This window comes from Octopus bimaculoides, chromosome 21 (assembly GCF_046866305.1).
Source record: "Octopus bimaculoides isolate indiv1 chromosome 21, ASM4686630v1, whole genome shotgun sequence".
NCBI classification, from domain to species: domain Eukaryota; kingdom Metazoa; phylum Mollusca; class Cephalopoda; order Octopoda; family Octopodidae; genus Octopus; species Octopus bimaculoides.
The window spans coordinates 19,426,508-19,451,785 of NC_142948.1; the positions used below are offsets into that span (position 1 = coordinate 19,426,508).

The 25,278-nt window shown below is 36.9% G+C and overlaps 1 protein-coding gene across 4 annotated transcripts in view; it reads left to right on the forward strand.

The window, feature by feature from the left end:
• The window catches only part of LOC106879982 (potassium voltage-gated channel subfamily KQT member 1), a 266,966-nt gene that overhangs the window by 202,905 nt on the left and 38,783 nt on the right, over positions 1-25,278 (forward strand). For all 4 annotated transcript variants that reach the window (XM_052975495.2, XM_089338860.1, XM_089338861.1 and 1 more), the window contains one exon: positions 12,793-12,916. In XM_052975495.2, the coding sequence (XP_052831455.1) occupies positions 12,793-12,916 (124 nt within the window). The remainder of the gene's footprint in view (positions 1-12,792; positions 12,917-25,278) is intronic.

Genomic DNA, 25,278 nt, shown 5'->3' on the forward strand with positions numbered 1-25,278 from the left:
TTGTCCTAGATATCAGTTGTCCAGGTATGAGTTGTCCTATATATCAGTTGTCCTAGATATCAATTGTCCAGGTATGAGTTGTCTGATATGCATTTTCTGAGAATGTGTTGTCCTGGTACCAGCTGCCCTAGAACCTTTTTGATGATGCAGTAATAAATAATCTTCCTCTACTCTTGCTCTTAGATGATTAGTTCTAGCAGAAACATATTTTTTCTGTTCATAAACTTCTAGTTCTGCATGCACATGTTCAGTGCCCAAGCATTCTGATTTGCACAGCTGCTGACATGTGTGGGATGGATCTGGATATCAGCTGAGACTTTTAGAAATATCTCTCTGCTATGCCACGTTTCTTTGGCTGGCAGTTTTTATTTATCTAATGTCTCTGGCAAAATAGGATTTTTTAGTAGATGAGACTGAAATGCAAAAGACAAGATACGTTTTTCTTTGGTAAAGCTTACATCATCATTTTTAAGATTCATCTGAAAAGTGGAGGGAAAGAGGGAAGAGCTACTGTCCAGCTAAATCATTGATGAGTGATGAGCATGGTCCATGTGAAGAAATTTGCTCTGATTATGTACTTCAAAAATTGGAGTAGGATTTCTTGGAAAAAGCACAATGCTATAGTGGTTTCAGGGAGCCATGGTTGCATGGGGTCTCAGTGGATAACCATTGTATGTCTTCCCACTGTTTGTTAAATATATTTTGTTTAAAATTTTTATTAACACTTTTGAAGTTACATTTTGTCTTTTTGCTCAAACTCTGTTTCTGTAATCTTGTCCTTCTAATAGTTTTGTGTGAGCCCTGGTAGCTCAGAAGCTGGCAGAATTGTTAGCATGCCAGACAAAATGCTTAGTGACATTTCATCAGTATTTACATTCTGAGTTCAAATCCCACCACAGTTGACTTTGTGTCATAATGTGATTTGTTACATACATCATCATCATCGTTTAACGTCCGCTTTCCATGCTAGCATGGGTTGGACGATTTGACTGAGGACTGGTGAAACCGGATGGCAACACCAGGCTCCAGTCTGATTTGGCAGAGTTTCTACAGCTGGATGCCCTTCCTAACGCCAACCACTCAGAGTGTAGTGGGTGCTTTTACGTGTCACCTGCACGAAAACGGCCACGCTCGAAATGGTGTCTTTTATGTGCCACCCGCACAAGCCAGTCCAGGGGCACTGGCAACGATCTCGCTCGAAAATCCTACAGGAGCCAGTCAGGCGGTACTGGCAACGGCCACGCTCAAAATGGTGCATCTCATGTGCCACCCGCACAAGAACCAGTCCAGGGGCACTGGCAACGATCTTACTTGGCTTGCCGGGTCTTCTCACGCACAGCCCATTTCCAAAGGTCTCGGTCCGTAGTCATCGCCTCGGTGAGGCCCAATGTACGAAGGTCTTGCCTCACCACCTCAGCCCAGGTCTTCCTGGGCCTACCTCTTCCATACAATAAATAAGATAACCAGACAACAGTAAAAAAAAAATGTAACGAACTAATAAATCACTTTATGAACCACAACCAATATTTCTTATGAACTAACCTTCTGACTTCACTGCAAACTAACACAAACTTCACTCAACTCCGAACTCTGAACTTTCTTGGATCATTACTATTTATACCTTACTTGGACCAGTTCATCTCTTGCAAGAGGCTGTCATAACTCTCAACAACAACATCTCCCCTTTTGAGATTTTGACTACTGTGAGAAAGTAGAATTTCTTGTCTTTTTCTTTTTTTTTTCCAGCATCTCTCTCTCTCTCTTGTTTTCTCAGCTGTTGTATCTTAATTGTTGCCTGATTTTTAAGGTAGTATTGTTCATTGCACATAGCATTTTTTCTGTCGTTGTTCTAAGCATTCTTGTTAGCATTCTTGTTTTTTTTTTCTTTTTGAAAATTTAATATCTTTTTCATTTAGGTATTACTTCCAGATATTCAGTCTGTTTTCGTTTTCTGAAGCTAGTTCAACAGGGTTCAATATCTCTCAGTGCTGGCACTTCAAACATATCATAGAAGACTTCCCTTGGTATTACCCTTCATTCTTCTGTATGTCTCATTATCAACTGGTCAAGTTGTCACTTATATTCCAAACATTGTCTTTTAATTAAATACATCATGTTACCTAATTTTTTGATTACACAGCCATCCTCCAAACCTTCTTTACCATTTTTGTAATTTTTAAAATCAACTCTTATCTCCTTCTTCGAAATGTTTTGCAATATTTCTTGTATTTCCTTCAAATGTATTTTTTGTTTTTCTTTTAAATGTATTTTTTCCTGGCAATAATTTATTGAAGATCAATTTTATTTAACTCTGTTGGTGACTTTCCTGAAATAGTATTTGGATTTGGTGTTATTCTATATACTCTCAAAAATTTCATTAGTGTCTCATCATTATCTAGCTTGTTCCTAGCTTTTCTTAAAGCTCTTTTGAATGTGTCAACAAATCTTTCTGCTTGCCCATATGACCTCAGGTGGTAGGGTGGGATAAAGATGTGCTTTATTGCAGAAATTTCTTAATTCATATCCCATGAATTGTGTTCCATTATCTGAAACTAATGTATCTGGAACACCATATCAAGCAAATAACTCAAGTAGGAACCTTATTGTTGTCTTTGCTGTGGATGTATTACATCTGCATACCTCTAGCCACTTTGTATAACTATCCTCAATGATTAGATAGTATGCACTGTTCACTGGTCCAGCATAGTCGATGTGTATCCTGGACTATGGGCTTTCAGTCTTTGTGCATAGACCTAGTTTGTCCGAGAGTACTTGCAGAAACATTTTAAAAAATTTTCTTTTTGACTCTTCAGACGAATTATTGTTAGAGGGATAATTATTTATGTTTTTACAATAGAGATTTATGGGGAAGTCCCATAAATTGAATAATTCTAATCAAGTAGATCGGTTGCATTTTTAAAGATGAATACTTTCACCTTGCATGTTTTCTCTCAAAATGTGACATTAGTCCACATTTTGTATGAAATGTAATTTGTTGCCTGTCACGCTATGAGCAGATTTCACTGTTTTTCTCAACCATGTGAATGAAAGCACCTGTTCATGGTCATTATCCTTCTTGTTCTTTGAAGTAAGCTGGTCAAATCCTCTTTCATCTATTCCACAATGCCAACACTGTCACTTATATCCTGCCTACCCCGGGTATGAAAGGCTTCAGTCAAGTTACCTCCATTCAGCTTAGAGTTATAAAGTTTTATCACATACAAATTGTACACTTCCCTTATCTTTTTATTTTGCATTAAGGTTTTGTTGTAGCAGATGTATTCACTGTAGTTCATGTTCTTCATAAATGTTCCATCAGGGAGTTCAGTGTCTGCGCTTTTCAGTTTTTTGGCCCCTCCACATCTTTAGAATAGCACATTTGTCAAGACTGAAGGACATTCTAATGTCCTGAGGTAAGATTCTGATGGTTTGGATAAGGGAATTCAATTGGTCTTTACTAGTGGTGTAAAGTTTAAGGTCATCTATAAAAAGAAGTGATTGATGGCCCTTACTTGATCTTTGGGTAGCTTATAACCCATGTTCTTTTTCCCTCAAGATCAAGGTCACTGATATCATGATGATGAACAGTAAATAAATACAGCTTGGCCCTGAAATATGCTTCTATTTATAGATACTTCCCCTAGTTCTTGTCCTCCTGATGTTAAAACAGCTCTCCAACTACTCATGCTGTTCTTAATAAGTAATATGATGTTGGGTAAACCACCACACTCTTCAGGATCCACAAGTACAGAACCATATTGTATGCCTTGCAATAGAGTATCCAAGCCATAGACAGGTTTGTTAATTGTCTTCAGTAATTCTTCAAAATTGCCTTGTTGATTAAAAGAAGTCTTTCATATCTTGTGAGTCTTTGCAACAACCTTTCTGCTCATCCACAAGTAGATTATTTTCATAAAGGTGCTTATAGATCTTTTTGTTTATGATGCCAGTCAGCAGTTTCCACATAATGGGCAAGCAAGCAGTAGGTTTAAAATTGCCTACTTCAGCACCCTTTGTGAATCTTTCATCATCAGAACTGTTTTACTCTTAACCATGCAGTCTTGGGTATTTCAGTTTGGACATGATCCTTTCTATTCAGCTGACAGCAAAACAACTTCTTGTTGGTGTTGAGAAAGTTTATTTTCCTGGAATTGGAGAATAAGTTCATCATACCTTTTGATTTTGGCCTTCCCTCCAATAATCTGTTTTAGCATATTGCCAATGTAACCATTACCCTTCTCCCTCAGTTGATGTTTTCTCTCCATATACATGCTATCTACCCCATTGAACCTTATATTATTATGCTTCACCTCTTTGATTATACTGAGGTCTTTCCTCCATGTTTCTATACATCTTCAAATCCTCCTTTTCCAGAATGGCTCATCCTTTTTTCTCACTCTCCTCCCCTTCAACTGACCAAATTGTTCTTTAGTGATATATGCAACTGCATATAACAAATTATTCTTTTCAGAGATGTTATTAGTTCTAATCTGCTGTATTGTTTGATCAACCTTTGATCCCTCAACCTTATTATTATTATCACTATTATTACACCAGCCAAAATGCTTAGCAGCATTTTATCCGTCTTTACATTCTGAGTTCACCATGGTCGACTTTGCCTTTCATCCTTTCAGAGTCAATAAAATAAGTTGAGCACTGGGGTTGATGTAACTGATTGCCTTGTGCCAAACTTTGAAATTATTATAATTATTATTATTATTATTAAGGCAGTGTGCTGGCAGAATTGTTAGCATGCCAATCAAAATACTTAACAGCATCTCATCTGTCTTTACATTCTGAGTTCAAATGCCACCATGGTTGACTTAGTCTTTTATCCTTTTGAGGTCCATAAAATAAGTACTAGTTGAACACTGGGGTTGATGTATCCCTACCCCCAAGATCGCTGACCTTGTGCCAAAATTTGAAATCATCATCATCATTATTATCATTATAATTTAATGTTATGTACTGATGTGCTACATTTGGAATGTCCTTGATATCAGATCACAACTAGTTTCCTCATATATGGAGGACTTTCTGAACAATCCTTGCTGTTCCTAATAGAGCAGACTTCTGCATTAATTCAATTCTCTATATTTCTACATTCTCAATAAGGAAACTACAAAGTCTGTATAAGAGTATTTATAACTACTGGGATTACTTTTGGAGAAGAAACCCTCCACATTTTTGGTTTTTACCTTGCTAATGGTATTTTACTGTTTCTCCTAGTTTTTTAACTGCTATATTCATATTAGTCTTTGATGGTGCATTCTTTTGACACCTTGTCCAGAATGATAATATTTGGTTGTCTTGAATGAATCTTATGGTCAATCTGTTCAGTAAAGTCCCATAAGACCATTCCACTTAGCATTGGTACCATTTTCCACTTACTTCAAAACCTTGGATATATGTCTCAGTGTAATGCCTTGGCTACACAATCATGTCTATGTTTATATTCTTCCTGTGTCAAAGGACTACACGAACTTATTATGTGCACAATGAACTCATCTTTCTTGTTATACATTCTGCACTTTCCATAGTTCTGTTTATTCTTGCCTGAAGGACATTAGTTTTTGAGCAGCCATAACAAATTGTTCCATTTCTTTCTTGTATTCTCCAGTTTTCAATCATAACCAAGATTCGTCTGCTGCAATATCCTGCATTTGTTGGAAATACTTGATTATGCAGCTCTTTTCTCCAGATATTTCTTTCTTGCTCTTGTTTTATTCTTTCACAGTCTCCACAGCTTTTTACTTCTCTCCACTGAAATCATCTACTTCTATATCACATTCTACTATCTCCAAGCAGTCTTCTGTCAATTGTAATCCTTTCCCTACTTCCTTCCCTGGTAAATATAACTTATCAACACTGTCTCTGAGATATAATGACCTATACATGGTCTTTGTATTATGGTTAATGTCTCTTAGTGCTTCCCTAGTCCCATTCAGAAAGCAGCAGAATATTATATTAGAGACATCTATCATGTATTTATTGTGGAGATACTTTCTCCTCCAATCAGTGTTTGGCTTAGTACACTTTTACGCTCTCCTGAAATATTCATTTCACATGTTCTCTTTCATTTCCTGACAGAGAATACTATATGCCTTTAATGCACTAAGGTACTTTTAACTGTTACCTTCTGTCGTTGCTGTGATTAATATCTCGTTTAAGAAATTTAACCGTTTCTGACTTGGATATTTTTCCTCTCCTTATTACTAGCACCACACACTTATATATTCCAGACTTTGTACCAATGTTGTCACCCACAACTCTAACAGTTTGGACCAATGAACCTAAAGCTTTTTCACTTTAGCACTGGATCATTTATTTAACTCACTATCAAGTTGTGTAACCTCAGAGATGCTATACTTTTCACAAGATATTTGCTGCTCCCAAAAATGTAATCTTTTGCAATGTCGTAAAACTGGGACAAAGTCCAGTTGTGTCAAGGTTTTTTTCTGTAGGCTCTTTGCCACTGATACAAGTGCTCTAATTACAATTGGTACCACTCTTGCTTTCCTATTCCACATTCTCTTGACATTGATTCTCAAGTCTGCATATTCTACAATTTTCTCATTTTCTTTACCATTGATGTAATAATGTCCTGGGCAACCTATATCAATCAGCAAACAACTCCTTATGGTACCCTTCTCCTCATATGTTTAAGAATTCTATCTGTCTGGATTGTAAAGTCCTACATGAGTTTCACAATCTGATTTTCTAGTACCTTCTCTGGTTTGTGCAGGTACTATTTCTCAGTGATTGGAAATCCATATTTCTTGCATTAAGAGCAGTGGAGGTGTAAACACTTTATTGTGATGCCTTTTATATTCTCTCAATGCAAGCACTCATGATGTGTGACACACCTTCCACCTTCTTCCCACATAACCTACTCTTATTTGTTTCATCTGAGCTATACATATTTCTTATTGAGTTTGTGATTAGAGCATGATCCTAAGCAGCCACCAATAAACTTTTTCTTTCTCTTAACATCACATTTTGTCAACCAATTTCATGAGGATTCTGCTTTTACATCCTTCATTTATCTTCTGAATCGACCATGCCCTCCCTTATGCTTAGTTTCTCAGCTAGCAGCCTCTGTAATTCCCTTTACTTTCAACAGTCTCAATGCATAAGCCTCTGCTTTTGGCAACATAAGTTAAAATTTCTTATTTCTTTATTGCCCACAAGGGGGTAAACATAGAGGGAACAAACAAGGACAGACAAAGGGATTAAGTCGACCCCAGTGCGTAACTGGTACTTAATTTATCAACACCGAAAGGATGAAAAGCAAAGTCGACCTCGGCAGAATTTGAACTCAGAACGTAGTGGCAGACGAAATACTGCTAGGCATTTCGCCCGGCATGTTAATGTTTCTGCCAGCTCGCCGCCTTGAGTCAATCTCAGCGGAATTTGAACTCAGAACGTAAAGTCAGATAAAATATCGCTGAGCATTTTGCCCGGCATGCTAATGTTTCTTATTTCTTTATTGCCCACAAGGGGCTAAACATAGAGGGGACAAACAAGGACAGAAAGGGCTAAACATAGAGAGGACAAACAAGGACAGACATAACTTAAAATTTCTACTCTATTACAGCCAAATACAAATCTAAAGACCTGCATTCACTAGCCACACAGTCTTTCTCAATTGTCTTTCAATGTTCCACAGTGTATATATCCCTATGATATCTGTCTTTGGGTGCAATACACTATTGTGAACGTTTTTTTTTTTTTTTTGCATTAACCTATCTCTTCTCTGGTTCAATTCAAACTAGTTACACTATATTTAATTAATATGCACCAAAGTCTAGGCTTTTTGGACAAGAGAGTGTGATGAGTGACACAAGCCCGTACCACTTAAAGCAAATTAATTGTGGAGGTAGTTTGATGGTGATTTGAAAGCTTAGCCAGAGTCTCACATAGGTAACACAGTGAGTGATGGCCTTCATTTTGTAGAATCCAAAGGTAACTGCATGACTCGTGTCTTCCTTTGTGTGGTTGGCAGTCCTATCTAAGTGTGACATTGCTTCTCCAATATTGGAGGTGGTGGTGAAAACAGGAACCTTAAAAAGAGTGTTGTCTTCAAAAAGAGTGTTGTCTTCAAAAAGAGTGTTGTCTTCAAAAAGAGTGTTGTCTTCAAAAAGAGTGTTGTTTAGCCACTTAGTTTATTGCAGTCAAGATAAAGATAAGAACAATAAAAGAAACATATTAATCTTTGGTTGTTGGAATGTAAGAACTTCAAGAACAAAAAACAGCTCTAATTGCAAAACTAATCAGCTCATATGATACTGATATTGCTGCTCTAAGTAAATCTAGGCTTGTGGATACAAGTGAATTAGAAGTTGAGAGTGATTCTACATGTTTTGGAACAGAAAGCTGGTGGATAAGCCAAAAATTCATGGTGTTGAAATTGCTATGAAATTGACTTTACTTTGCGAGCTGCAATCGATTCTCAAGCTGTTGATGAGCATCTCATGCCCTTTTGTATTCCCATAGGTAATTCCTCATTTTGGTACATTATCACTGTATATGCACCTACTTTATCAACATGTAAACAAGTGAACATAACATTATCTACTCTAAATTGCAAACAGTTATCAGTAAACTTCCATATCATGACAAGGTCATATTGATAGGCGATCTTAATGTCAGAATAGGTAACAAATACTTAGTGTGACAAGAAGTAATAGGAAAACATGAAACGAGAAAGATGAATGTGTTTTAGGACTGTTGTCTTTCAGTCAAAAATTTTGCTCAACAATTAACAATTACAAAGAATAATATTTCAGGAGGCAGATAAGTTTAAAAACACCTGGAAGCATCCTTGATCTGATAACTGGCTAATGCTTGACTATGTCATAACTAAAAGCAAAGACTACAGTGATGTCAGATTAACCAGAGCTCACAAAACTACTGAACATTACTTGAATCACAGAATAGTTTGCAGTGAGGTATTTGTTAAACCATATACAAAGAGGCTATTGAGATCCAATAGATCTCTGAGAATAAATGTGTCTTCTTTAAAAAATCCAGAAGTGACAGAAAATTTTGAAATACAACTGAATTCAAAACTTGAGAATATACTGGAAAGCAATGATCCTGAAGTTTTGAAGTTTTGTGTAATTTTCATGATAGCAAATCATCTGCTGAAGAAGTTCTAAGATTCATCAAACACAAATATCAAGATTGGTTCGATGAGAACAATTCTCAAATCAAACCTCTCCTAAAAACTATGCACAAAAAACACAAGGCATGGATCTCAAACAATAACTTAAACAATAACTCAGATCATTATACATCTCCTCTAACAAAATTGCTCAGAATAAATTGTGTGAGATGGAAAGGTTTTGGTGGACAAGAAAAAGCTCCCAAATTGGAACAAGCTGCTAACTCTCACAACTTGAAAGGATTGTATAATAATTATCAGAATCTGAAAGGTGTACTTGGTCCAAAAAGGTGGCTTGGAACATATTATTTTTAATGAAGTGTCAAGTAGCAAAGATGAAATTCTGAAAAGATGGGCTGAACACTTTAAATCCATATTTAAATCCTGAAGTAATCAATGAAATCCTTTAGAGGCCTATAATTGAGGAACTTGCAGAAGATCCTATAAAAAAACTTTCTAATGGTAAAGCTCCTGGACAAGACAGTATTCCCAGAAAGTTGTTCAATTTTGAATATGTCGCTACTGTTTAAAACTGTTTACCTACTTGACAATTGCATTTCTAACTCTGCCTTGAAGGAAGCTTTACTTCTTGGACTCACGTTTTTGTGCACAATGACGTTATTAAACCTCCATTAACAGCACTGAATGCAAATCCTTTCTGTTTTCTTTCACACACAGATAAATTTTTCACCATAGACCTTAATAGTCGTAAAGACACTATGTCAGTTGATAGACTAAAAAAGGCCTTCATAGAGAAAACTGTCCCTGTTCCCACTGCAGACGACACACAACATTACAAATACGGCTTGTACACCCGCTTTCACATTCCATGACTACCATTGGGATCGATTAGGTACTGGACAAGGATTCTGGATTATTTTTCAGGTTTTTTACTTAATTTTTGAGAGCAGTTGGGTTCATTTTTACTATTCTTGTTTGTGAGAGCAGGTGAGTTTATTTCAGATATTCTCATTTTAAAAGTCATCTCTGGCTAATCATTGAGAGAACGTTGGTGTTTCCTTGGCAGAGGTTTGTGCTCTCTGAGTGCTCTTGTTATTATTATTTTGAAGGCGGTGAGCTGGCAGAATCATTAGCATGCTACACAAAATGCTTAGTTCTGAGTTCAAATTCCGCTGAGGTTGACTTTTCCTTTCCTCCTTTCAGGGTCGATAAATTAGGTCCTAGTTGAGTACTGGGATTGATGTCATCGACTAGTCCCCTCCCAACAAATTTGAGGCCTTGTGCTTCCAGTAGAAAGGATTATTATCGTTATTTTGGTTTGGCTCAGGTCCTGGTAGGATCTATGTGGGTAGCAGGTTACTACCTGTAACTTTAGGTATCCATGAGTTTTCAACAGTCTTTCAAGTGCGAAGAACCCTCCTCATAATCCTTGCTGTCCCTAAGTGACAAACTTTCTGTAGGAGCTCTATCAGGCATTCTATTTCAATCTCCTTCAGCCATTTCTCTATGTCTTTGCTTCCAATGCACCAATTTTATAAACATGACCTTTACTGATCACATGTTTCAAATTCTTCCTATTTCAAATTTTAAGAGATTGTATTTTTTTTGTTTTTCGTCCTCTTTCTTTATGATCCTGGAATCAAACAGGCATGATGCAATAAGTAAGCGACTTCGTTTTTCCTTATCTATAATTGTTATGTCTGGTTTATTATTTTCTAACTTCTTGTCCACTTGAATAGGAAAGTCCCACAAAATCTTACATTTCTTCAACTCCAGTAACCTTTCCACTTGACAATTATACTATGTGTTTCCAGCTTCAAATCCCCATTTCTGGCACATTATCCAGTGTAAAACTTTTATAACCTGGTTGTGCCTCCATTTCTTATATTCTTCCTGTGCCAACTTGGGGCATTCTACCATAATGTGTACCCATCTCATTTCTACCAGAAATGGTAAGGGAGGTAAAAAATGCCTTGTGGTCTTCATGTCTCGCAAGAGTGAACTTTGACTTTCTTCCTTGTAGCACCAATAACACAGGTCTGCAACCAAAGAATTGTTTCGCAATTATTGGATGAAATTGATGAATTTTTACCTGCTGATTTCACAAATTACAAAGAAATTATCCCATCACATACAGTTTCTCCACCAAATTAGCCATTGTGTTTCACCATTATACTTGAATTTAACTATTGTCTTCTATTATTACTATTAATTACCATATTTAAATAGACTATTTAAACAGTAAAACTAATAAGTGTAATTTTGTAAAATAAGCATCTGGCAATGTTTAGACAGCTTCAGCTATGCAGAAAGGTGCCTGTATCTTCAGTCACCCACAAGCAGTGAGGAGAGAAAGACATATTTTACAAGGTCACATTGTTTAGGTTAAAACATCTTTTTTTTTATTTCAGTTATTTCCTCATGCCTTTTTCCAATGCATATATACATTGTTTTGTTTTTTATCTATCACACACTACATTTCTTTAATGATACTAGATGGTAAATCAAAAATAAGCAGTTAAAACTGTCCCCGTCCACTTTCTTTACAGACCTCCTCATCATTTGAAGCAATGAAGTCTTCTTGAAGATGTGTAGCAATCCTGGATAACTTTTGCTACATTTGTGGTGAGGTTCATAACTAAGTAACATCAGAGAAACATTAGTGAATTTGTCAAAAATTGTTCTATACCTACTTTAGGGTGGGGATTAGGTGGTTAGGATAAGAAGTGGGCTCTTCATAAGGTCTGCTCAATTTGTGTTGAAGAATTAAGACAATGGGAAAAATATACACTACAAAACATAGTTGGAAGAATGCTGGAAAAGTTTGAGGCTTTAGGATGTAAAATGAGTTCATTTCCTACCAGTCCATTTGGATTTCTTTCTGGAAAATGTGAGGAGCAGGAAGGAAAAGTTTTATCAAGACATAAAGGAGGTGGGAAAAAGATATCAGGGCAGATGGAATGTCAGTATGATGGCTGACTGCTGCTGGATGTTGCATTGTGAATGTCCATCAAATGCTCACAAGTGAAAGAGTTCCAGGCATAGTTTCCAAGTGAGACAAGAGATTTTAAAGTACTGAGCCTAATAAATGAATGGAACTTTTCTTATCTTTTCATTGCATTTGTGCCATTTCATTTTGCTAAATAAAGTACCAAATTCGTTTTTATTTGTTTCATTTTGTCTTACCATATGAGGATTTACCTACAACTTATGGTATATTTTATCATTAAATTGGGAGAAAATGTTAAATGGAAAAGAGTTTCTTTGATATTTTGAATTAACACCACAGAAATATATAAAGTAACATACAATTATCAGAACAATTTTCAGAAAGTTTCCTTTCACAGAGCTGTGTAATGTAAATAGAATTAATTATATTCCTTTTTAAAAATTTATGGTCATGTTAGGCCAAAAAACCTATCCTTTTAGAAATCAGTATTCGTTCTGGAAACACTAAGATTTCCCTCATCACACAGCACATGTACCTCATCAATTATAATTCATTTTCCCCTGGTACTGACCATATTATCACTTGTTCTTTAGATCTCTGTTTTTCCCTTTACTTACAACTTTATAAGTTATTAGTGGTTTCTTTATATAAGTATTTGTTTCCTTTTTGTTTAATATTTCTCACTCATTGTTTTTTCTTTGTATTTCTCTTGTAGCAGCAAATTCGAAGATTTCTAGTGCTGCATCCCGTACAGATCCTCGTCGACATAGTATGTGTGGCACTACAGAGTACAATGAAGACACAGACGCTGAAAATGAGGAAACAGAAAGAGTATTCCAGTAAATTCATATCACTTTCTCTCTTTTGTACTCATTGCAATCTTCTTCCAATGTCTTTTCATATTTTTTTTGTTTTCATACTAAACCCCTTTTATCATTGCTTGTCTCCATATTTTTGCTTTCTACTCAAAATCCTGAATATTTAACGAAGCCAGAGCTATTCGTCATCTCTCACTACCTTCTTGTTGTCCTTCCTATGTATACAATTTTAGGGCTGCAAACATAAACATTGGCACAATGAAGTGGAGATCTGTTGAGATCCTAACTTTACATTGCGTTGTACCTGAAATCTTGAAGTACAAGTAAAATTATAAATTCATTTAACAATAGAAACTTTCGTTCTCATGCTTAGCTAAAACAGGATTACTACTACTACTACTACTACTACTACTTTTTGCCACTGTTGCTGCTGCTGATAATTATGAGGAAGGAAACACAAAGTGAAATTAAGTATCATTAAGCTCAATGACTGCTGTTTTAATTAGGAAAATATAAAACAAAATAGCTGTATGTTAGCTTATAGGAAAATGTTTTGTACAAAACATTAATCTCTAAAACTTCTCATGGGGCATTGATATAAACTGCTTGTGTTTTCCATTTGTATTGACAAAAAGCTTTGTTAACACAAGCAAATTAGAGTTTTAGATGAATTCACAATTACTACCTATACTGTCTTTAAAATATGGGTGTTGAAGTTACATGCTGGTTACAACAAATATCCTAACACACACATCTTTATTTCTGATTTAACAAGGCTACCGTTGGTTTCATGTTGAGAATTCATCAGCATCATCATCATCATCATCGTTTCACATCTGCTTTCCATGCTAACATGAGTTGGACAATTTGACTGGTGAAACCGGATGGCAACACCAGGCTCCAATCTGATTTGGCAGAGTTTCTACAGCTGGATGCCCTTCCTAACGCCAACCACTCAGAGAGTGTAGTGGGTGCTTTTACGTGTCACCTGCACGAAGGCCAGTCAGGCGTTACTGGCAACGGCCACACTCAAAATGGTGTATATTATGTGCCACCCACACAAGAGCCAGTCCAGGGGCACTGGCAACGATCTCACTCAAAAATCTTACAAAGGCCAGTCAGGTGGTACTGGCAACGGCCACGCTCAAAATGGTGTATTTTATGTGCCACCCGCACAAGAGCCAGTCCAGGGGCACTGGCAACGATCTCGCTCAAAAATCCTTACACATGTCACGGGCACAAGTGCCAGAAAGGCGATGCTGGGCACAGGTGCTATCCCGATTTCGCTTTTGCTTGCCCCAATAAATCTTCGGAAGCTGAGTTTCGTGTCCAATGAAGGAGACGACGTTGGCACGGGAGCCAGTCGTCGAATTTTCGAATTTAGTTCGATTTCACTTGCCTCAACAAGTTTTCACAAGCGGAGTTTAGTGTCCAGTGTAGGAAAGGTATGCATAAGTGGGCTGGCTACACCCCTAGCAGAGGAATTGGATTTAGGTCTCACTTGGCTTGCCGGGTCTTCTCACGCACAGCACATTTCCAAAGGTCTCGGTCAGAAGTCATCGCCTTGGTGAGGCCCAATGTTCGAAGGTCTTGCCTCACCACCTCAACCCAGGTTTTCCTGGGCCTACCTCTTCCACGGGTTCCCTCAACTGTTAGGGTGTGGCACTTTTTCACGCAGCTATCCTTGTCCATTCTCACCACATGTCCATACCAGCGCAGTCGCCTCTCTTGCACACCGCAATTGATGCTTCTTATGTTCAGCTTTTCTCTCAAGATACTTACACTCTGTCGAGTATGCACACTGACATTACACATCCAGTGGAGCATACTGGCTTCATTCCTTGCGAGCTTACGCATGTCCTCAGCATTCATGGCCCATGTTTCACTGCCACGTAGCATGGCTGTTCGTACACATGCGTCATACAGTCTGCCTTTTACTCTGAGTGAGAGTCCCTTTGTCGCCAGCAGAGGTAAGAGCTCTCTGAACTTTGCCCAGGCTATTCTTATTCTAGCAGCTACACTTTCAGCACACCCACCGCCACTACTAACTTGGTCACCCAGGTAGAGGAAGCTATCAACTACCTCTAGTTTTTCTCCCTGGAATGAGACAGAAATTGTTTCCTGTTTGTTTACAGTGTTTATTGCACCTGAACATCTGCCACATACAAAAACTAACTTCCTAGTTAACCTGCCTTTGATATTGCTGCACCACTTATGTGTCCATAGCTTGCACTTGGTACATCTTATAGAGTTACTACCTACTCCTTTTCTACATACTGAACAGGGCCATCTACCTGAAGGGGTTTGTGTTTTATCTACCTTCCTGCTTATTAGGATTTTGGTTTTAGCTAGGTTGACTCCAAGGCTCTTCAATTCTAGTCCTTGCTTCAACACCTGAAACTTCTCCTCTAGTTCTGATAGTGACTCCGCAATTAGTGCAAGGTCATTAGCATAGAGGAGCTCCCAGGGGCAACCTGTCTTGACTTCCTCTGTGATTACCTGGAGGACTATGATAAATAGGAGGGGGCTGAGGGCAGAACCTTGGTGGACCCCTACCTCTACTCGGAATTCATTTCTGTACTCATTTCCAACCCTCACCTTACTGGCAGCATCTCTGTTCATGGCTCACACAGCTCTCACTAACCATTCTTCTATCCCTAGTTTCCTCATTGACCACCAGATAAGGGATCGGGGGACCCTGTCAAAGGCTTTCTCCATGTCAATGAAAACCAGGTACAGAGGTTTATTCTTGGCTAGGTATTTCTCCTGCAACTGTCTTACTAGAAATATAGCATCAGTGGTGCTTTTACCTGGCATGAACCCAAACTGCATCTCATCTAAATTGATTCACTCCCTAAATAGTTGGGCTATGACCCTCTCCGTAACTTTCATAACCTGATCTAACAGCTTGATGCCTCTGTAATTATTTGTATTCTCAGCAAATATCAACCCTTCCACATTGGGATGCTGGTATACAAGATTGAGTTGGATTTTGGAATAGACAAATAAATATGCAGATCATGGGAAAAAAAAAAACTTCTAATTGTTATCTCCCTTGCATTAGTTCTGCCCATGTTCAAATTCATGAATATAAATATAAATATGAATATGAATACATATTTCATGTAATTACTGTTTAATGTTTCTCTCCCGTACAGCATCCTGTATATTATGTAGATTAGACAAATACGAATTAGATTAGATTAATTCTCTTACATTTTATGTTAGAATAGTTATAAACAGTGTCCATTGATAATAATAATTATAATAAAAATTCTAAATCTTAACGTAAGTTATAAACAGTATCCATCTTGCAAAAACGTTACCCCCCCCCCCCCCACTGTTTACTTATAAATGTACATTGAGTGCGTGTGCCTGTCAGCTTGCTGTATAAGTGTCTCTACGTACTTATGTGTTTATGAGTATATATATATATATATATATATATATATATATATATATATATAGTTTTAGGGAAAATAACCAATTTTCAAGAACTCATCGATGAAAATCCACTATCACATATAGAAAAATTAATAATTAAAAGCACAATAAATGAGTATAATATAAAGTAAAGTAAATATCATAAGATAAATATAATAAAAAGATTACACGTGTTTCATAACCAATTTTCAAATAGAAAAGAAATTTAAATCGATTAAAATCAATTGAAATTATCGAAAATAAATTCTATTCAAAAATATAGCTACTCGTCATATCGTAAGTAGAACAATAATTAGATATATATCTCAACCAACAATAAGTACCAAATGAATTAATATGAAATACTTATTATATAAAAATAGAAAAATTATTTAAAAAATATCATAATATCAAAATAATAACCATTCAATAACCATCCCTTCATCCATTATAATAACATGTATATTATATACAAAAAACATCTTACATAAATTATCATTGTTTTAAATTATCATTGTTTTAAATACAAGTTGAACGAAGTTTAAGTTTAAAATAATAATGAAGATAAAATTAGTACATATTTAACCGGTGTAATAGTTAAAGCTATACTATTTAAAGCTAAAGACGTTTATTTAATTATAATTAAAGATCAATTGAATACTAGAATAATATACAAGATTATTTATTTCTACAAACGTAATAATAAAAAATATGAATGAAAATATGAGTTTGAATTACGGAAAAATTTGGATAAGTACTGTTTTCACTTTGCTAAAGATTTTCTACTATTTGAAAATAATATGTATTCTTGTTTTTATACTATTCATTTGGTTCTTTATAGATTATTTTTAATAGATAACTTATTTAACACTAAATTATTTAGAAGTTATAGTTTCATTTCAACATAATATTAGAACTTCGATTTGAATAGTGTTGATATATTTTTTCGATTATTTTTGATTAATAATATTTGATTAATTATTAATCTTTATAGTTTATAATATCGTTGAAGTTTTTTTTAAATCAAAACTTTGTATATATATATAAAGTTTAATCTTTTATTCTTAATAATTTTTTCTTTCCTAATTTTTTCATTCATAATTTTTCCATTCATAATTTTTTCATTCATATTTTTTATTATTACGTTTGTAGAAATAAATAATCTTGTATTTTTCTAGTATTCAATTGATCTTTAATTATAATTAAATAAACGTCTTTAGCTTTAAATAGTATAGCTTTAACTATTACACCGGTTAAATATGTACTAATTTTATCTTCATTATTATTTTAAACTTAAACTTCGTTCAACTTGTATTTAAAACAATGATAATTTATGTAAGATGTTTTTTGTATATAATATACATGTTATTATAATGGATGAAGGGATGATTATTGAATGGTTATTATTTTGATATTATGATATTTTTTAAATAATTTTTCTATTTTTATATAATAAGTATTTCATATTAATTCATTTGGTACTTATTGTTGGTTGAGATATATATCTAATTATTGTTCTACTTACGATATGACGAGTAGCTATATTTTTGAATAGAATTTATTTTCGATAATTTCAATTGATTTTAATTGATTTAAATTTCTTTTCTATTTGAAAATTGGTTATGAAACACGTGTAATCTTTTTATTATATTTATCTTATGATATTTACTTTACTTTATATTATACTCATTTATTGTGCTTTTAATTATTAATTTTTCTATATGTGATAGTGGATTTTCATCGATGAGTTCTTGAAAATTGGTTATTTTCCCTAAAACTATATATTTTATATATACTTTATCTATAAGGCTCAATTTAATTTTAATTTTTTATAAATTGATTTTAATTGAGTTTTTTACCTGTAATTTTGGATTTTGTCCCTAATATTATTATATATATATATATATATATATATATATATATATATATATATATATATATATATATATATATATATATATATATATATAGGATTATGGGTATATATGTATATATTTACATCTGTGTACCTCTGTGTAGACTACATATTCATATGTGTGTATGTATATATGGATATATGGCTGTATTTATGTCTATATATAAATCTATGTGGACTGCATGTTCATGGGCATGTGTGTTGGTATATGGATATGTGTATATATATGTGGATGTATGGGCGTGTATAAGTGTGTGTATGTTTGTGTATGTATGTGAGATTCATAACGTGCTTTGTAGTGTTTGTATATGTAGGTATATACAATACATGTGTGTATTAGCATATAAGGTTAATTCTGAGTATGCATAAATGGACATATATGACTACTTTCATGCCCTTCTTACTCCTCTCTTTACTGGGTCTTAATCTGGACACTGTATGGGAGTGAGGAAATTGTACTTCATTGAACATACATGCTGGGGAAAATACAAGGGTACTTCATGCCCTTCTTATCTCACTCTCTTTACTGGCCCTTAATCTGGATGATGTATGGGAGGGAGCGAAAAATTATACTTCATTGAATCAAATTCAAAATGTACTCTTTACTCTTTTTACTCTTTTACTTGTTTCAGTCATTTGACTGCGGCCATGCTGCAGCACCGCCTTTAGTCGAGAAAATCAACCCCAGGACTTATTCTTTGGATGCCTAGTACTTATTCTATTGGTCTCTTTTGCCAAACCGCTATGTTATGGGGACGTAAACACACCAGCATCGGTTGTCAAGCGATGATGGGGGACAAACACAGACACACAAACATATACACACACATACATACATATATATATATACATATATACGACGGGCTTCTTTCAGTTTCCGTCTCCCAAATCCACTCACAAGGCTTTGGTCGGCCCGAGGCTATAGTAGAAGACACTTGCCCAAGGTGCCATGCAGTGGGAATGAACCCAGAATCATGTGGTTGGTAAGCAAGCTACTTACCACACAGCCACTCCTGTTGCCTAACCTCCCTTCTAGCTCCCTGATATAATGCTTTGCTTCCGTTGTTTTTCCAATCTTTCCAGGCTTACTTTTATAGCACCATCCACCTCCTTATTCACCACCAAGTCACCCTTGGCCTGGCTGCACTACACTACCTAGCAAATGTTTACTCAGATCTTTTTAAACATGAAAAAAAGCCCCTCAGTGACTACCTTCCTGTTGTCCTTCCCATGTATACAATTTTAGGGCTACAAACATCAACGTTGGCATAATGAAGTGGAAATCATGGTGTAGGAGTGACTGTGTGGTAAGTACCTTGATTACCAACCACATGGTTCCAGGTTCAGTCCCACTGCGTGGCACCTTGGGCAAGTGTCTTCTATTATAGCCTCGGGCCGAGTGGATTTGGTAGACGGAAACTAAAAGAAGCCTGTCGTATATATGTATATATATATATATATATATATATATATATATATATATGTATGTGTGTTTGTGTGTCTGTGTTTGTCCCCCCACCATCGCTTGACAACCGATGCTGGTGTGTTTACGTCCCTGTAACTTAGCGGTTCGGCAAAAAGAGACTGATAGAATAAGTACTAGGCTTACAAAGAATAAGTCCTGGGGTCGATTTTCTCGACTAAAGGCGGTGCTCCAGCATGGCCGCAGTCAAATGACCGAAACAAGTAGAAGAGTTGAAGAGTAGAGAGATTGTTGAAATGATGGAGTATCATCATGTTGATATGTGTGGTGTGTAAGAAGTGAGATGGAAAGGAGCCTCTTCTAGATTCTGCATGGGTAACAAACAGAGTTTTAAATTTCTGGAGTGGGTGGTGTGGGCATACTCTAAGCAGAAAAGTGGGTAGATAAGGTAATTGAAGTAGTCAGAGTGTGTGACAGGGTTATTAAGTTGAGACTTATCATAGATAACTTAACAATTACATTTATTACTACTTATGCTCCACAGGCTGAGTTAGCTGATGATCTGAAGGACTGATTCTATGAAGTCCTTTTGCAGACTACCTCAATGACAAATGATAGAAACTTCGTTATTGTGGCTGGTGACTTTATTGGACACGTTGGGCAGCATTCCCATGGATTCCATAGTGTGCATAGTGGTTGTGGCTTTGGCACCAGGAAGGTACAAGGCTATTTGAGTTCGGTGATGCAAATGATCTAATGATTTGCCACACTAACTTTAGAAAGCTAGCTAGCCACCTAATTACTTATCAATCTGGTGGGAATATAAGCCTGGTTGATTACCTCCTCACCAGGCAAGGAGACAAGCAGATGCTCACAAATGCAAAGTACTTCCCAGGTGAAGAGTGTACACTCCAACATAGGCTACTAGTTAGTGACTTCAGAATTAGGGCTAGAAAGACTCTAAGACACAAACCACACTGGAAAAGGAGATTATAGAAGCTTAAAGACCCAGCAAACCAACAAAAATGTAGACATTCTACTGGAGGTCTCAAAGGAGGAAGAAGGGACATATAGCTTAAAGGACAACTGGAAGTTCCTGCAGGACAATTTACTGGATACTATTGACCAAATCTGCGGTTGGTGCAAGGTCCCACCCAGGCCAAGGGTGACTTGGTAGTGAATAAGGAGGTGGATGGTGCTATAAAAGCAAAGTGACAAGCCTGGAAAGATTGGAAAAATAGTGGAAGCAAAGCATTATATCAGGGAGCTAGAAGGGAGGCTAGGTGACGGGTTTACATAGCAAAAGGAATAGCAGCAGAAGGTAAGAAGTTTGCCAATGTTATGCAGCATGAGGATCAGAGGCATGAGATGTTCAGGATTGCAAAGCAGTGTATCAGAGAGAATAGAGTTGTGGTGGGTGAGAAATGTGTGCGAATGGATGATGGTATGTTTGCACTTAGTGACTCAGAGAAGAAAGATGCATGGAGATGCCATTATGAAAGGTTGTTAAATGCAGAGAATGATTGGGTGAAGGAGAGTCTTTCAAATACTGAACCGGTTGAGGGACCAGCTACCGGAATGGATAAAGCAGTTAAGAAAATGAAGACTAGGAAAGCCCCTGGACCATCAGGTATCACTGCTGAGATGATTGGAATACCAGGTAGTGTGGGATACAGCCTAGTCACTCGCATAGTTAATCAGGTTATTCAGGAAGGCGTCATCCTCAAAGACTGGTGTAGCAGTATTATAGTCAGCTGCTACAAGGGTAAAGGTGATGCCTTAGATAGAAACAATTACAGAGGTATCAAACTGCTGGATCAGGTTATGAAAATAACAGAGAGAGTTATATCTCAACTAATTAGGGATAGAATTAAACTGGATGAGATGCAGTTTGGTTTTGTTCCTGGGAGAAGTACTACAGATGCCATCTTCATAGTGAAGACAAATGCAAGATAAGTATTTTGCCAAAAGTAAGCCACTGTACTTAGCCTTCGTCGACCTGGAGAAAGCTTTTGACAGGCTTTCCTGTTCTCTTACCTGGTAGTCTCTAAGGAAGTTAGGAGTAAAGGAGTGGCTTGTTAGAGCGGTTCAAGCCATGTATAGTGATGCTGTCAGTAAGGTGAGAGTTGGCAATGAATACAGTGATGAATTCAACATACAAGTTGGAGTATACCAGGGATCAGTTCTTAGTCCACTCTTATTTATCATAGTTCTCCAGGCCATAATAGATGAATATAAAACTGGATGCCCATGGGAACTACTGTATGCTGATGATCTTGCTCTTATTGCAGAATCTGAAGCAGAATTGAAGAAGTTCCATGTTTGGAAGCAAAACCTGGAATCAAAGGGCATTAAAATTAACTTAGCTAAGACTAAAGTTGTTGTTGGTGAGACAGGAGATAACACTTTCATTCTGGCTGGCAAATGGCTCTGTTCAATATGATGGTAAGGATGGGATGTAATTCCATTCGCTGCACCAAGTGTAACTTATAGATGCATAAGAGATGCAGTGGAATCATGGCAAGGCTATCAGATAAGGTTGCTTTCATGTGTGGCAGATGTGCAGGAACAGTAAGTACTAAGAGCACAAGGGACTTAAACTCTCTCAAATGTCCAGGAGGTAGTAGATAGTTTCTGCTATTTTGGTGACCAAATTGGTAATGGTGGTGGATGCTCTGAAAGTATTGTTTCTAGAATGAGAATAGGGTGGAGGAAGTTCAGAGAACTACTACTTCTGTTGGCAGCAAAAGGACTCTCTCTCAGATTGAAAGGTAGGTTGTACGATGCTTGTGTGAGAACAGCTATGTTACATGGGAGTGAGACATGGGCTCTGATTGCAGACAACATGTGTAGGGTGGAAAAGAATGAAGACAGTATGCTCCATTGGATTTGCAACATCAGTGTGCATGACTGGCAAAGCACAACTGTATTGAGAGAAAAGTTAGGCATAGGAAGGATTAATGTGATATACAGGAGAGGAGAATGCATTGGTTTGGACATGTGATGTGTATGAGTGAAGAGAACTGCATGCAGAAGTGCCTGCCATTGGAAGTGGATGGTACCTGTGGAAGAGGGAGGCCCAGGAAGACATGGGATGAAGTGGTGAGGACTGATCTTAGGATGTTGGGGCTCATCGAGGAAATGACAGTAGACTAAGATGTTTGGCACTATGGGGTCCTAGGGAAGACCCATCCACAAAACTGAGTGCTAGAAGAGTTGTATCCGACCCACATGTAACAACACTCTTTTCACCCACTCTACCCTAAGAAATCAAATTAGAACCCCTTTTCTAATTGCATCTTTCTCTTCCTCACATTTCCTCCTCAGACATTATCATTGTTTTCCAATCCCCTTTCTTGCCCTCACTGCCATGCTCACTGTACCACTACTCTCCACACACCCACACCCACTCCCTATTTTTCTAACCAGGTTCTATGCTCATATTCTTGTTACTTGTGAGTATACCCTAACACTACACCATCTTTCTTCTGCTCTCTCTTACACCTTTGCTGTTTCCTACTCGCTCTCTCTCTTTCCCTTTGGTCACCCTCTCTCTCCTTCTTTTGATTTTCCTCTGAATAAATAACTATCACCTTTACATCAGCACATTTGTTTCTGGCCTCTTTCTGTACCTCTTTCTCACTCTCTCTCTCTCACTCACACACACACCTGCTTCTGTCACTCTGTCTCTTTGTCGCACTCTAACTTTCATCCTCTGACACAAATGCCCTGCCCCTCTCATAATTCATTGTCTTGTGAGTTACTTGGTTACCCTGCCAGTGCTGGTGCTACGTTAAAACCATCCAGTCCACATTGTAACGTGGTTGGCATCTGGAAGGGCATCCAGCTGTAAAAATCATGCCAAAACTAACCTTGCTTGTGCTAGTGCCATGTAAAAAGTACTGAGTCCACTCTGCAGAGTGGTTGGTGTTAGGAAGGGTATCTAACTGTGAAATCACTGCCAAATCAGACCCAGTAGCCTTGGGTAGATTTTCGACCTGGCCGGCTTCTCTCAGCCATCCTACCCATGCATGCACGGAAGATGGACGTTAAATAATGATGATGACATCTATGCAGAATATGTGCACACACACACACACTAACATATGCATTATGCAGCTTGTTTGTCTTTGGGTGTGTGCACATAACAGTTTGTATATGCACATAATTGCAAGTTTCATATATTTTTCGGATATTTTGATGTCAGACTTGGTACACAGGGTTGTCCACCAATGTACTTTTGAGCACTCATTCTTACTGTTTGATATTTGTGTGTGTGTGTGTCTGTGTGTATGTGTGTGTATGTGTGTGTATGTGTGTGTATGTATGTATATATATATATATATATATATATATATATATGTATATGTTTATGTATGTACATATATGTACATAACAAAAAACTCCTCAAACAAATCTTTTACTCCCAACTATGAAAGGTGAAAAGAAACCATGGAAGAACTAGACTGAGATTCAACGATACTGCAGAAAGGAATATGAAGTGGAAAGGATTTGATCATAATAGATGGCAAACTCAAGCAAAAAAAAAAAACGACCAGTATGGAGATAGCATGCCAAAGCCATGAACAATCATAATTGTGATGACTGATTGCAGATAATAAAAATAATAATAATAATGATAATAATAATAATAATGTCTTGGTATAGAAGACGGGCTACAGCAAATATTCTGCTTAATACCACAGATTTGCTTGTCAGTTGTTTGACCTTAACCAGTTGAGCATGTCTCTTGGTGGCTGATGATATGTGTATCTCTGATCATGAGCAGAAGTAGTGGTGGGAGCATCATAGCCATGTGTTGAGAGGAATTCTTTGGGGTTTGAGTAATTCATCTTTGGAAACATGGATCTCAACATCCTTAAACAAACCTTATTCAGGGACCTTTTGAGTGGGATGGGCTACTTGACCTGAAGAAAATTCTAAATGGGCCCCACCTGTGTGGTCATGTGCTGTTTATCTTGATATGAGATCACCATGTCGCACACATATGGTTGTGATGCATGTGCCTGGTGTACCCTTATCAGATGGGTAGTCATATTGGCTATACTTGGCTTTGTATATTTTACCCCAGTGTCACTTTGATTGCTTGTACTGCCGTCTCACTCAATAATAATAATAATAAATGCCCTGGTGCAGTAAATGTCCTGATACAGTACCAGACAGTGGCTCTTGTAGTTTTTGATCTTAACTGGTTGGAAGTGTTATCATGTTTTGTCTTGATATAAAAGACGGGCTATAGCAAATATTCTGCTCAATACCACAGATTTGTTTGTCAGTTTCTTGACCTTATCGAGTTGAGCATGTTCCTTAGTGACTGACGATATGTGCATCTCTGATCATGAGCAGAAGTAGTGGGGGAGCATCATTGCCATGTGTTGAGAGGAATTTTTGGGGTTTGTATAATTCACCTTTGGAAACATGGGTGTTTCGTTCAACATCCTTAAACAAACCTTATTCAGGGACCTTTTGAGTGGAACGGTCTCCTTGACCTGAAGAAAATTCTAACTGGGCTCCACCTGCAAGGTCATGCACCATTTATCTTGATATAAGATCACTATGTCATGCACATATGGTTGTGATGCATGTGCCTGGTGTACCCTT